This window comes from Ctenocephalides felis, unplaced genomic scaffold (genome assembly GCF_003426905.1).
Source record: "Ctenocephalides felis isolate EL2017-DRISC unplaced genomic scaffold, ASM342690v1 CF-g0.4_SCAFFOLD_00845, whole genome shotgun sequence".
NCBI lineage: Eukaryota > Metazoa > Arthropoda > Insecta > Siphonaptera > Pulicidae > Ctenocephalides > Ctenocephalides felis.
The window spans coordinates 3,152,601-3,166,656 of record NW_020536999.1 but is presented as its reverse complement, the minus strand read 5'-3'; the positions used below and the strand labels follow the sequence as shown (position 1 = coordinate 3,166,656).

The window sequence follows — 14,056 nt, the reverse complement described above, 5'->3', positions numbered from 1 at the left end:
GTATAAAATGTGCCAGGGTACCAAAAGTAATACTTATGCGAATTATGAACAATTAGTCATGTATATTAGGAGGCATCCCAATGTTATTAAGTTTGATCATAATAAATCGGATAGTTGATCCCGATGTAAAGATTGTGATGTGTTTTAATATGTAGAAATTAGCAACCCGATAGCAAATCCTTACTCATTCATTTTTTACATTAAATTAGAACTAGTGGTGTATGGCATTGTGCCTTAAGGCAATTGCTGGAATTTCCCGTACCAAATATTATTATTTTTTTAAAAACGATTAACATTTTTGAAAAAAATTACTTCGAAAAAATTAGATTTTTGAGAAACTATAAATTCGACAAAAATTACTTCGTTTTGAAAAAAAGATTTCTTTATTTTGACATATTAGGTGTTGTCAAATATCTCCCTTCCGCTTTTTGCTCTTGGTTATAATACAAAAAGGCGGAAGGGAGATATTTGACAACCTTATATTTTGAAGTGTAAAAGACCATAATAAAGAAAAAAAATCCTGAAAACTAGTCGTGTATGGCATCGTGCCTTAAGGCAAATTGCTGGAACTTCCCGTACCGTAATGAAATATTCGAGGTATATTAAATGTTTTCGAATAGATTATTATAAATTCTGTAACATTGTCTAATATTTTTAAGAATTGAACTGAACTCAACTGAATTGCAAAGTTCGAATTATTTATTTGAATGTAGTTACCGATAATTAAGTTTTTATATTTTCAGTCATTTTTTATTGCTCGTCAGTAGAGTTTTTTTTAAATTTTTATTATAAGTTTGCTCGTCAGTAGAGTCCCTTTTCAATATTTCCATTAGTTTATGTTTTTCTATTTTTCTTTATTTTGCTCGTCAGTAGAGTTGCTTTTAAATTTTTTCTTTAATTTGCTCGTCAGTAGAGTCCCTTTTCATTTTTTTTCATTAGTTTGCTAGTCAGTAGAGTTCTTTTTAATTCTTTCATTAGTTTGCTCGTCAGTAGTCTCTTTATTTTTTCAATAATTTGCTCATCAAAAGAGTCCCTTTTCATTTTTACTATTAGTTTGCTCGTCGGTAGAGTCTCTTTTGTAATTTTTTCTTTAATTGCTCGTCAGTAGGGTCTCTTATGTTTACTATAAATTTGCTCGTCAGTAGAGTCCCTTTTCATTATTTTTTTATTAGGTTGCTCGTCAGTAGAGTCCCTTTTCAAATATTTTTTCATTAGTTTGATTATCGTTTTTTAATTTTTTCTTTAATTTGCTCGTCAGTAGAGTTTCTTATTTTTATTATTAGTTTGCTCGTCAGTAGAGTCCCTTTTTTATTATAGTTTGCTCGTCAGTAGAGTCTCTTATTTTTATTATTAATTTGCTCATCAGTAGAGTCCTTTTTTACTCTTTGTCTAGTTTGCTTAATTTCTTTGTATTTTATGTTCATCAGTAAGAAGTATCTTAATTTCTTTATAAGTTCACTGTCAGTACAGTCCTTTTTATTTTAATTATCAATTTGCTCGTCAGTAAATTTTTTAAAAAATTTAAGTTGGATCGTCAATAGAGTTTTTTTTCATTTTGTATCTTAGGCTTTAGTAGAGCTTCTTTTTTATTTTTATTATTAGTTTGCTTGTGAGTAGAATCCCTTTATTTTTAACTTCCCGTAGGGTATTATTGTAATGGGCCGAAAATCGGAATTGAAAATTTTTACATTTCTCGACGTTTGAGGTTTTGAACGTTTTGGCATACCTCAGAAAAAATGGATGTGTGTGTGTGTATGTATGTATGGATACAAATTCCAGTCACGTTTTAGGGCGCACGGATCAACCGATTTGAATGGTTCAAAAACATTCGATCCTATTGATAGGGAGATGAGCAGATTAGTTTTTGGCAAGGCAGGTCCAGCCGTTTCGGAGAAAAAGAGCAAGAGTGCAGAGAATAAAAAACGAATTTTTGAGAGCACGGAGCATCCGATTTGAATGATCTTAAAAACATTAATTAGTATGATTGGGAGAGGGGGTTATTAGTTTTTAGCAAAGGCAGGCCCAGACATTTCGAAGATACGGAGCTAAATATGTAAAAAAATGGCAGTTTTTGAGAGAACTAAGCGTCTGATTTAAATGATTCAAAGAACTTTCTGCTTGTCTTAACAAATAATTGATTTTGGAAAAAAAATTTGTCAATTTTTTTTTTTTAGTTTTTTTTAGTTTTTTAGTTTTTGTGTATATCGAAAATATTTCAGATTTTATTTTAATTCTGACTATAGTTCTAATATACTTTACAAATAATTCAACTCTGCAATTAGTTTATATAATTCTTATAAATATTAGATAATGTTACAATATTAATAATAATTATTTGAAAACATTCAGTATTTCTCGAACATTTCGTTACGGTACGGGAAGTTCCAGCAATTTGCCTTAAGGCACGATGCCATTAATTGCCTCAAGACAGAATTCCACTTACAGCTAGTTTATTTATATATATATATATTTTTTTTAATTAACCATTTCCCTTCCCTCAATTAAAAAACAAAACACATTTCATATATTTATTAAAAACAGTTCTACACAACGAGATTCATATAAAACATTTCATCATATAAAATATATCCAGTCTTCTCAGAAGCACAATACTCCCATCATATGGAATGCATATCTTTTTTATTATCGTTTAAGATGAATGTTTTTTGACATAGCTTAAAGCTTCTTCGACATCATTTTTGGAACCAAGGAAGATAGGACATCTCTGGTGAATCGACTCGGGTTGTACATCAAGAATCGGCTGTTTGCCAGAACTTGCGAGACCTCCGGCTTGGGTCAGGATGAACGCCATGGGTATGCACTCGTACAACAGACGTAACTAGAATATAAATATATATATATATATATATATATATTATATATATGTATATATATAGGTCCTGCCTTGCGATGCATGCAAAAAATGTGGGCGCACGCCTTAGGGGGCGCCAAAACGAGTTTCGGAAATTAAGTTTATAATATTAGGTTGTCAAATATCTCCCTTCCGCTTTTTTGCTCTTGGTTTATAATACAAAAAGGCGGAAGGGAGATATTTGACAACCTATTATAATATTTATATTTTTTATATAAAATCTAGAATTATTTATATAAAATCTAGAATACTTAATAGATGATAACAAACAATCTAACTTAATTAGGGATACGGAGACACAAAAAGCATTTATTCACATTTATGATATCAGTAGAAACAATTAACCGATTAATAACTCTGCAAATTAGTAAATAACAGCTCTGTTGTGTCCATTGCTTAATTCGTTTATTCAATTTTTTCTTCGTTTGAAATTACCGTTAAGCTCAAACCTACGAAAGATTAAATTAATTATTGGGCATTATTGAAGAAAAATTGCGAGCTGATTCAGTTGAAATGGAACTTTTTAAAAAACATAAACAACTTATAGTGGGGAAAATAAAAAATGGGGAGTCAGAAAAAATGGCATGTTTATTCCTAGAAATTGAATTGTAACTTTGGCTTTTGTTGCAAATGTTTCGCTTTTGATGAATTTTGAATGTTGAAAACACGCGTGGTTAGGGTTATGGAAATGGAACAAATATGAAAAATAAAAGTAAAATTTACTTTGGAACGAAAACTTTAATTCTTTTTTTATACCTAGCGATGTCCATACTCTAAATTTAATAATTATTAACTATGCAGAAATAATATTAGGTTGTCAAATATCTCCCTTCCGCCTTTTTGTATTATAAACCAATAGCAAAAAAAGCGGAAGGGAGATATTTGACAACCTATTACATATCAAATATAATAAGTTTTTTTTTTCAATATATTCCAAGAAGTGTGTAATTTCTTTGCATTTTTTACTGATTTTTGGACAATACTTTTAAAATACGTTAAAAATTTAACTTTAAAACAACAAACTGATACTCTGAATATGACGCAAGGATAAATACAATTCGGCTCTTACGATATCAATTAGGAGATAAAATGATGAAAAATTATATTAAATTAAAATTTCCAAAAACCAACATGGCATAATTTGCTCAATAGAATAAATCGTATAATAAATAAGTAGAATGTTTTAAAACCCAAATATTAATATTGCTAAAAATAATTGAAATTTTAAAAATATTTGATTATAATCAATCCGCGAATCGCCTCGATTTTCTAAATAAATTTAAAATCAATATATTTTATACCCTTCTAATTTATATCTATTTTTTGTGTACTAAATCCAGAATAATTAAAAATTAATTTTTAAAAAATATGTAAATATTTATAATAGGTTGTCAAATATCTCCCTTCCGCTTTTTTGCTATTGGTTTATAATACAAAAAGGCGGAAGGGGATATTTGACAACCTAATATAATTTTAATGATAAACTGTTTAAACGGTGAAAATTAATAGGGGGGCGGGGCGCTAGAAAAAAAGTTGCATGCGGGCGCTAAGGACCCCAGGACCGGCCCTGTATATATATATAAAGTATTGATTGAATAATTGTATGTTATTTATTTGAAATTACCTTTCCCTTAGGTGATGCAGATGTTGCAGGATATATAAATATACCTCCGTACTTTATGGTCCTGTGAACATCAGCAACCATGGATCCAACATATCGGGCACCATAAGGTTTACCCTTTGCAGGATCTTTTTTTGCCGATACGTATTCAGAAACAGCAGCATCCCACAGGTACGAGTAACCTACGACACAATTATCATTAGCCAAATATTTAACACTCGTGAGATTGTTTTAATCTACCTTCATTGATCGAGTAAATCTTTCCCTTATCAGGTACACGCATATTGGGCTCCGTCAGAACAAATTCACCAATAGCAGGATCATACATGAATCCGTTGACACCATTTCCAATGGACAGCACCATCATGGTTGCAGAACCGTACAAGGCGTAGCCGGCTGCCACCAGATTGCGACCGGGTTGCAAGGCATCGGATAATTGTGGAGCACCGGTTGATACTTTTCTGTAGAATAGATAGGTTAGTACACCTAAGTCTGTTTTTACACCTTCTTTTTGTACACGGTTTTGATATAACACGGTTTGAAAATTGAATATTTTTAATTTTTTTACACGATTTTATTCCATTTAGCACGATTTGAAATTTTATGTACTTAAATTTTTTTTGTCAAATTTAATTTTTGCGAAGTATGTTCATATCACAAAAAAGTACTTATGAAAGAAAAAAGTCTGAAACCATCGATAGTGTCGATAGTTTGCGAACACTAGCTTAAAGATTTCAGTGAATTCCCCTTTTGCGCGTACAAACAATTTTTACTGCTCAAAGCAAATGTGAATAGCACTAATTTAGGGGAATTATTATTAAAGTAAACATGAATTCTTGTTCTTGAAAATTCTTGTTTTTCACTAATTTTAATAGGTTTTAGAGATTAGGAACAAATCACCCATTTTTGTATACGATCAATGTCTTTTTTTACACAGCTTCTTCTGGAACCAATCTACCGTATAAAAACAGACTTAGGTGTATATCGTTTGTGTATTTGTACTTTATAATTGTATAATATATGATGTTACTTGTATATTCCAAAGATTGATCCAATTGATACCAAGCAATCGATGTTGGATGATCCATCGAGGGGATCGAAGCATACAATGTATTTGCCTTGTTTGTCGGTTTCGACCTAAAAAGAAAACCAGATCAATCGAACTGTATTTTTTTTAACTTTCCCGTAGGGTAGTTCTAGTAATGGGCCGAAAATCGAAAATGACTAGTGGGGCGCATGGCATCGTGCCTTAAGGCAAATTGCTGAAACTTTCCGTACCAACAATTATTTTTTTGAAAAAGATTAACATTTTTGAAAATATTTACTCTGAAAAAATTAGATTTTTGAGAAACTATAAATTCTTGACAAGAATTTACTTTTTTTGAAAAAAAGACTTTTTGAAGAAAAATTTATTTTGAAATATTTTGGAAATTCTGAACTTTTTTTCAAAGCAATCGTACTGTTTTAACTGCATAAAGACCATATATAAAGCGCGTAAGTGCCGCGTCGCCGTCTAACGAATAAGCATTGGTACAGAACTCATAGGAATGCAAACAAAATTCATACTTATTGTCAGAATCTCTATAAAATATCTGATAAGTTGATGTGCATATGTCTAATGATCATTTTTTACCGCCAAATGGCATTATTTTTCACTTTTTTTTACTAGATCTCCGTAACAGCTAACCCTGCCTTCATGAAAATTTGATCAATTATTCATCTTGTCAATACAAGTAAAATGTTTTTTGAATTGATAAAATCGGACGCTCCGTTCTCTTAAAAACTGAGTTACCGTTTTTGGCACTTTTTGCCCCGTATCTTCGGAACGGCTAGACCTGCCTTCGCCAAAAACTAATCAGCACGTCTCCTTATCAATACGAATCGAATGCTTTTTGAATTATTCAAATCGGTTGACCCGTGTTCCCGAAATCGTTGACGAAAATTTGTATCCGCACACACACACATATATCCGTTTTTTCTAAAGTATGCCAAAATATTCAGAAAGTTTTGAAACGTAAAGATATATAAAAATTTTCATTTTCGATTTTTTTGCGATTACTATAATTTGCTTTACGGGAAGTTAAAAATGTTTGCATTTCTCGACGTTTTGAAGGTTTCTGAACATTTTACCGGCATACCTCAGAAAAAATGGATGTGTGTGTGTGTGTGTTTTGTACGTCCGCATTTTTTCCTGCAAAGGCAGGTCCAGCCGTTAAGGAGATACGGAGCAAAGAGTGCAGAAAATAGAAATCGAGTTTTTGAACGGATCATCCGATGTGTATGACCCAAAAAACATTCAGTTAGTAATGACGGGGAAAAGTGGTTGTTAGTTTTATGCAAAGGTAGGCCCAGCGGTTTCGGAGATACAGAGCTAAATGTTAAAAAAATGGCAAATCTGAGAGAACTAAGCGTCCGATTTGAATAATTCAAAGAACTTTCTGCTTGTTTTAACAAAACAATTGCTTTTAAGGATAAAAAATTATCACATCTTTTTTTATTTTCCATAAACTATTTTTGTAATTTTGAATTGAAAATTTCGAAACATTACCCAGACTAAGCACAGTCTAAACGCCATTCTCGTACAAATGTTTACCCAAGTGCGTTTAGACTGTTTATGTACTGGAGCACTTTTACAATTTTGTGAGAAAACTATTGAAAAATGTGAAAATGCCGCCGAGCTGAGCACAATATAAGTGAAAATGTCGCACAGAATTATTTGCAAATGCGTTTAGACTGTGACTATAAGGGAGCACTTTTTCAATTTTGTGTAAATTAGGCAACTATTTTTTTTTAAAAATCGAATTCGAAATGAAATGACGATTGTTAATATTCTGGAGATAAATTGATTTATGATTTATGATTTACATTTGATTTGCTCAGATATAACAAGATAGCAAAAATAATGAAATTTACAGTATTTGTAATAATATTTCATTACAGTTCGGGAAGTTACAGCAATTTGCCTTAAGGCACGATGCCATACACCACTAGTTTTATCATTAATTTAACAACTGGTACCTCTATAACATTATCATTTTCCTCCGAGACCAACATGCACGTGGTGAAGGAAGACTTGAGCATATTAATAAACAGCTCGTTTGCAAGAACGTCTAGCTTCTTTACTTCTTCGCCTTGCACGTTGGTGTCTCCAGATATACCATGACTGTAAAACCATTCACGTCATGTTATAAAATCAAATTTAGTAGTTAATTATCCATTATCTACTTACAGTCTGGCTATTCCAGCTTTTCTCACGGCTGAACTGACAGCCTTCACAGCCGTCTGTATGGAGTTCAGCAATTGGGTGAGGTCCCCCGTGGCCGATGGAAAGTGTCTTTGCTCGGCCAACAGAAAACGCGTCAGCGTCATGCAGTTGGTGTCGAAGGCTGGACCGCTTTCAGTCATGGTGGAAAAACTACGAGATCATTGTAATAAAATGAATTACTAATATATAATATCAATAATGGTAATGGAGAGATCGATATTTAATACTTTTAGAATTTAGCCTAGGCATTGTTGAAACTGTATACATTCTTATTTCATTCAATTAGATTTGATTATTGATAAACGAGAAACATGAGTGCACATTTGTAAGTGATCATAACTAGTAAATTTGTTCTTTTTGTAGTATGATTTGGATTCAAAACGAAACTACGGCAATAACACTTGTTTTTACAATAATAGAACCAGGGGCGTAGCGTGCATTGGCGGGGCCCCGTATCAAAATTTTTTTGGGGGGCCCCTCGGGTATGCCAGAATTTTTCCATAAAAATGTTCACTTATCATCAATATCCATCAGAAATTTCTACAAACAATACAAATTCAATAAATATACACATTTATTAAATCATTTATAGCTTATGATGGCTAGTTTTTGATAAAGTTTCTGTTTCTATGAACAATAATGATCTAATGATGTTCCTGTATCATCGAAGTATTTAACTTCTCTGAGGAAAAGTTAATATTTTTGCCAAAAAATGATTGTTTACAATGATAGGCCAAACCGATTCCTTGAAATTAGAAGAAGAGTGCTAAAATTTTCGCCATTGGTTCAAAATCATAAACCGTTTGGAATATATCGCCCGGACAGTTTTTAGCAATTAAGTAGTTGTTGTAATTAAACTGACAATTTTGATAAATCTTTCCATAATCATACCTATCATAGATACTAAAATATTATAAGCCTGAGATAAGACATTAATTTAAAAATTCATAAAAATTTGGAATAAATCTGAATTCTTATTGATTGGGTTGACTATTCACAAATATCGGAAAATACAAAGTTTCCTAAGGCTTACCTGAATTACCTGATTAGCTAATTTATTATCAGTTTTATATTTGAGAACATTTTTCAGCCTCTTTGCGGTTGCAACTGGGTAAAGTATGCAAAAATTACTTAGAGAAAATTGTATGCAAAACTATTGAAGTTTGTCACCAATATAAATAAATATTTAATTTCATATTTTAAACATATTTTTAAAGAGTTTACAATTGGTTATAAAAATTAACAGAGATGATCTTACTGTATTTAGACGAAAGTCTCATGGAGACAGGTGTTTTGCAAAATACTTGTTTTTATTATTTTTATTTGCTTACGGACGTTGGGGGCCCCCCTGGCCCGGTGGCCCCGTATTTTTGATACGGCTGATACGGCGGTAGTTACTCCCCTGAATAGAACCAACAATATTGGTCTTATATTTGTATTATTACTACAGTTAGTACTGTTACCCTTACATAACCTCAAAACTAAACGTGTCTCTCGATCACTTCTTTAAACAGAAGCACATAAAATAATATTAAATATTGAATTAAATAACTATTTCTACTTACATAGGATGATGCTCTTCTAGACGAGTCGACTGCAGAACAAAAAAATGTGAAAAGAATTAATTTTTATCTACGTTGACATTTGAGACTTAAAACTGTCGACCTTCAAACAATCAAAGGTCACTTGACAGGTGGAGCATTGGAGGCGAATCGGAGGTCCGGGGTCGATAATTTAGGTAGAATATGTTTTTTACGCGATATTATATATATATATATATATATATATATATATTTATATTGTGATAAGGTTTTTCAGCCACAAGCCGAAAAAATAAAACAACGTAAATATAAAATCTTCTTTAAGACGTTTCGAGCTATTATGCTAGCTCATCATTCAGCTAAAATACAAAAAGATAATAAATAAAATAAAGTAACAAAATAAAATAAAACAGAATTAAAATTATACGTACCAAGCCAGTTTAAAATTATTAACTTCCCGTAGGGTAAATTATTGTAATGGGCCGAAAATCGAAATTAAAAATTTTTACATTTCTCTACGTTTTGAAGATTTCTGAACATTTTGGCATACCTCACAAAAAATGGATGTGTGTGTGTATGTATGGATACAATTTTTCGTTCACGTTTTCAGTCACACGGATCAACCGATTTGAATGGTTCAAAAAACATTCGATTTCTTTCGATAGGGAGATGTGCTGATTAGTTTTTGGCAAAGACAGGTCTAGCAGTTACGGAGATAAAGAGCAAAGAGTGCAGAAAATAGAAATCTAGTTTTTGAGAGAACGGAGCATCCGATTTGAATGATCTAAAAACATTCATTTTGTAATGATTGGGACAAGAGGTGATTAGTTTTTGGCAAAGGCATGCCCAGCCATTTTGAAGATACAGAGCTAAATGTGCAAAAAATGGCAGTTTTTAAGAGAATTAAGTGTCCGATTTAAATGATTCAAAGAAATTTCTGCTTGTGTTAACAAAATAATTGATTTTGGAAAAAAAGTTTTTGTTTCAACTTTTTTTTCAATTTTTTTTTCAAATTTTTGTATATCAAAAATAATTCAGATTTTATTTTTAATTCTGACTATACTTCTAATATACTTTAAACAAATAATTTCAACTTTGAAATTCAGTTTATATAATTCTTTTAAATATTAGACAATGTTACAATATTATAATAGTCTATTTGAAAACATTTAATATTCCTCGAACATTTCGTTACGGTACGGGAAGTTCCAGCAATTTGCCTTAAGGCACGATACCATACACCACACTAGTTTTATCTAAAATTGACGATTAAAACATCAATATTTTGTTCTAAAAACAAAAAAATATGTAGGTATATATATATATATATATATATATATATATATATATATATATATATAGATTTTTGAAAAATAAAATCGAGTAATCGAAATATTTCGAATTCTAAAAAAGAAAAAGAAAAGAAAATATCAAGTGGTAAAAAAATATTCAAATATTTAAAAAATCAGACTTACAGACATTAATTAAGTTTTGATAGCTTTCAAAAAGCAAAGAAGAAAAACTTCTCTTATTAACACATTGTGAATTTAAAAAAATGAAAACAGATTCAGCAAACCTTCTTAGGTCAACATTTTGTTCAATATATAAAATAACGGGATTGTTTAAATCAAAAGTGTGTTTAAAATTTTGCATATGGTCTGAAAGCATTGTTTTGTATTGATTTTTATTTTTTGAATTGTAATTATGTTGAAGCATTCTCTTAGATATATATTGTGAACTCTCCCCAATATAGAATTTTTCACAATCATTACAATTCACCTTGTAAACGGAGTCAACGATTCTATTATGTGGTGTTTTTGATTTTAAAGAAGTATACAAAGAAATTAAAGTAGTTTCCAATTTGAAAACTAAAAGAAAACCTTCTTCAGAAAATATCTTTTTTAAAAAATAAGCAAAACTGCCTGAAAATGGTAAAGAAATAATACCTTTATATTTTTTTAGAAAAGATGAAGAATTTATTGAACTACATATATATATAGTATCTAGAAAGGTTATTATTATTAATGTTAATTTTATAATTATTTAAATATTCCATACGGTTTTTTATAATATTATTAACTAATTTTAGCGTATATGAGTTGCCTGCAAGAATTTCGCGGATTTAATCTAAATTTTTATTTTTATTCATTTTTTTCGACTTGTGGCTGAAAAACCTTATCACAATATGTTTCAAAGTCGAAATAAACAATATATATATATATATATATATATATATAAATATATAATAAATAATAATTATAATTATATAATGTAGGAAAAAGCAATTATTTTTTAAAACAAGCAGAAAGTTCTTTGAATCATTCAAATCGGACGCTTAGTTCTCTCAAAAACTGCCATTTCTTTAACATTTAGCTCTGTATCTCCGAAACCGCTCGACCTGCCTTTTCCAAAAACTTAACCACTTCTCCCAATCATTACTAATGGAATGTTCTTTAGATCTTTCAAATCAGATGCTCCGTTTTCTCAAAAACTCGATTTCTATTTTCTGCACTCTTTGCTGTTTATCTCCGTAACGGCTGGACTTGCCTTTGCCAAAAACTAATCAGCACATCTCCCTGTCAATAGGTATCGAATGTTTTTTGAACCATTCAAATCGGTTCATCCGTGCGCCCGAAAACGTGACTGGAAAATTGTATCCATACATACATGCGCATACACACACACACATACATCCATTTTTTTGAGGTATGCCAAAATGTTCAGAAACCTTCAAAACGTTGAGAAATTCAAACATTCTCAATTTGAAGTTAAAAATATAAGGATTATATTGAAGATTTATTTAAGGGAGTCCAAAATAACACAGGTAAATATTTATTCATTATTATTAATATATATGTTTTATTATTTCATTTTAAATTTTACAAAAAGAAACTTGACAATATAAAAAACATATAATTTTGTGTATATATAACATTTTAAGCATATTACTTATATTAAATTCATAAAGCTCTATAAAAATGCATGAACAATAAATTTCATTTCAACAAATATAGCAAGCAAATCCATTCCTTTAAGCAGTACAATTAGTCGCTACATGTTTTGCATTAAAAATCTCTATCCAATAACCATCGGGGTCGCAAATAAAAGCAAGTCCCTTCATTTTACCATCTTGTGGCTTCTTAATAAATTTCACACCGAGCTTTTCAAACCGCTCACAAGCAGCTTCCACATCAGGCACCATTAAACCGATATGTCCGAAACCTCTGGGGTCACTGTTTCCAGTGTGGTAGGTGCAGTCGGGATCTAGTTCGGAGCCCCAATTGCTAAAAGATGATAGAAAATATTTATTGATATCTGATTTCATAACACTATTTTATTATTTGGTTTTTCTAGTATTATTTTATTATTCAGATATTTTGTTTATTTTATTCAGAAATTTTATTTTTATTATTTGCTTTTATTTTATATTAAATCATCATACTACGGATATTATTTTCATGTAAATTCTATTCTTTGCACTCTTATTTATTTAAATTTATGTTATTTTTTATCAATATTGCTAGATGTTAACAAATTAACTGTTGTATATATATATATATATATATATAAATATATATATATATATATATATATATATATATATATATTACTTACTGTGTTAGTTCTAATGTAGCTTTTCTACTCATAGCCCATGCTGTACGCTCTTTGTTGTCTTGAGGTACATCCGAAGCCTTTTCAAATCTGTAAAAACAATTTAAACATTAAAACATATTCAGTATAAAATCTAATACATTATCTCATACCCCATAAAGTACAGTGAGAACTTCATTTCAGGAAAATCTAACTTCTGTAAGAGAGTCATTCCAAGTACACCAGTGTAAAAGGGTAAAGACTTCCTAGGGTCTTTTATCCTGTACATCGTCTGTTGGAATATGAAGTCCTGGACAAAGGTTATGTAAAATATTAGCAATAGTTTTATTAGGTATGTGGATATTTGATAAATATTTACTGATGTTGAGGAATCCGGCTTAGAGCATAAGTCATTAGCCTCTTTATTTGTTAAACCTGTGCATTCACCCATGGTTTGGAATGGTAAGTTAACAACGTTGTGTAAGGCACTTTAAACTAGAAATAAAATATATAATTAAATTGTATACCCGGTTAATGATATTACACGTGCGAGGTGTCTAAAAGTTGTATAATTTATGATAAATTTGTCTTTTTATCTATTTCGGACACATACCTTCAATTGACAGTTGAACTTGACAGTTTTGACAGTTCTGCAGGAACTTCACGCTTGTTGCACTCTTCATACACAAGCGCGCGTTTTTTAAATTTTAAACTTACTTAACAAGTTATTTTGCAAATACTTATAATATTAGGTATAAAATATAATAATAATATATAAAAAAAAATATTTGACATATAATAATAATATAAATATAATAATAATAAATATATAATAATAAAATATATAATATAAATATAAATATGAATATGAATATAATAAAGAATAAATAATACAATATAATAATAGATAGAATTTTTTCAATAAAATGTTAGGATGTCTTGTGGATGTACCTGGAGGAGAATTGTGGATTACCAACAAACCCTGTACAAAGACCTGCAATAAAAACAATTAATGAAGTCAAAAAAGTCTTATAATTTCAAGTGAAAACTGACATCACTACTGCTTGATATCAAACTGGACGAACTGGACAAAGGTGAAAACTTGTAAAAGTAAATAAAAACTTTTTTAACTTCCCGAAGAGAAGCTTATGTTTTCATAAAAAAAT

The 14,056-nt window shown here is 30.3% G+C and overlaps 2 protein-coding genes across 2 annotated transcripts; both read right to left on the bottom strand.

Moving 5' to 3' along the window:
* Positions 1 to 2,650: 2,650 nt before the first annotated feature.
* Positions 2,651 to 7,898, bottom strand: LOC113364303 (fructose-1,6-bisphosphatase 1-like). Its single transcript, XM_026606791.1, has 6 exons — positions 7,723 to 7,898; positions 7,512 to 7,656; positions 5,524 to 5,630; positions 4,734 to 4,954; positions 4,497 to 4,675; positions 2,651 to 2,839 (listed from the first exon to the last, which is right to left on the bottom strand). The coding sequence occupies exons 1-6, from the start codon at positions 7,896 to 7,898 to the stop codon at positions 2,651 to 2,653; spliced, it is 1,017 nt and encodes a 338-aa protein (XP_026462576.1).
* A 4,417-nt stretch (positions 7,899 to 12,315) lies between these two features.
* Positions 12,316 to 13,422, bottom strand: LOC113363472 (lactoylglutathione lyase-like). Its single transcript, XM_026605974.1, has 4 exons — positions 13,270 to 13,422; positions 13,064 to 13,200; positions 12,915 to 13,001; positions 12,316 to 12,583 (listed from the first exon to the last, which is right to left on the bottom strand). The coding sequence occupies exons 1-4, from the start codon at positions 13,339 to 13,341 to the stop codon at positions 12,331 to 12,333; spliced, it is 549 nt and encodes a 182-aa protein (XP_026461759.1). The 5' UTR covers positions 13,342 to 13,422; the 3' UTR covers positions 12,316 to 12,330.
* Positions 13,423 to 14,056: the final 634 nt, after the last annotated feature.

What these genes read in the sequence shown, in the direction of transcription:
- LOC113363472 (XM_026605974.1), bottom strand. Translation starts at nt 13,341, where the DNA reads ATGGGTGAATGCACAGGTTTAACAAATAAAGAGGCTAATGACTTATGC. An exon ending in AGCCGGATTCCTCAACATCA is followed by an intron (nt 13,201 to 13,269) that starts GTAAATATTTAT and finishes ACCTTTGTCCAG; the next exon opens with GACTTCATATTCCAACAGAC. An exon ending in GCTACATTAGAACTAACACA is followed by an intron (nt 12,584 to 12,914) that starts GTAAGTAATATA and finishes ATCATCTTTTAG; the next exon opens with CAATTGGGGCTCCGAACTAG.
- LOC113364303 (XM_026606791.1), bottom strand. Translation starts at nt 7,898, where the DNA reads ATGACTGAAAGCGGTCCAGCCTTCGACACCAACTGCATGACGCTGACG. An exon ending in TCAATCTTTGGAATATACAA is followed by an intron (nt 4,955 to 5,523) that starts GTAACATCATAT and finishes TCTATTCTACAG; the next exon opens with AAAAGTATCAACCGGTGCTC. An exon ending in GATTTACTCGATCAATGAAG is followed by an intron (nt 4,676 to 4,733) that starts GTAGATTAAAAC and finishes ATTGTGTCGTAG; the next exon opens with GTTACTCGTACCTGTGGGAT.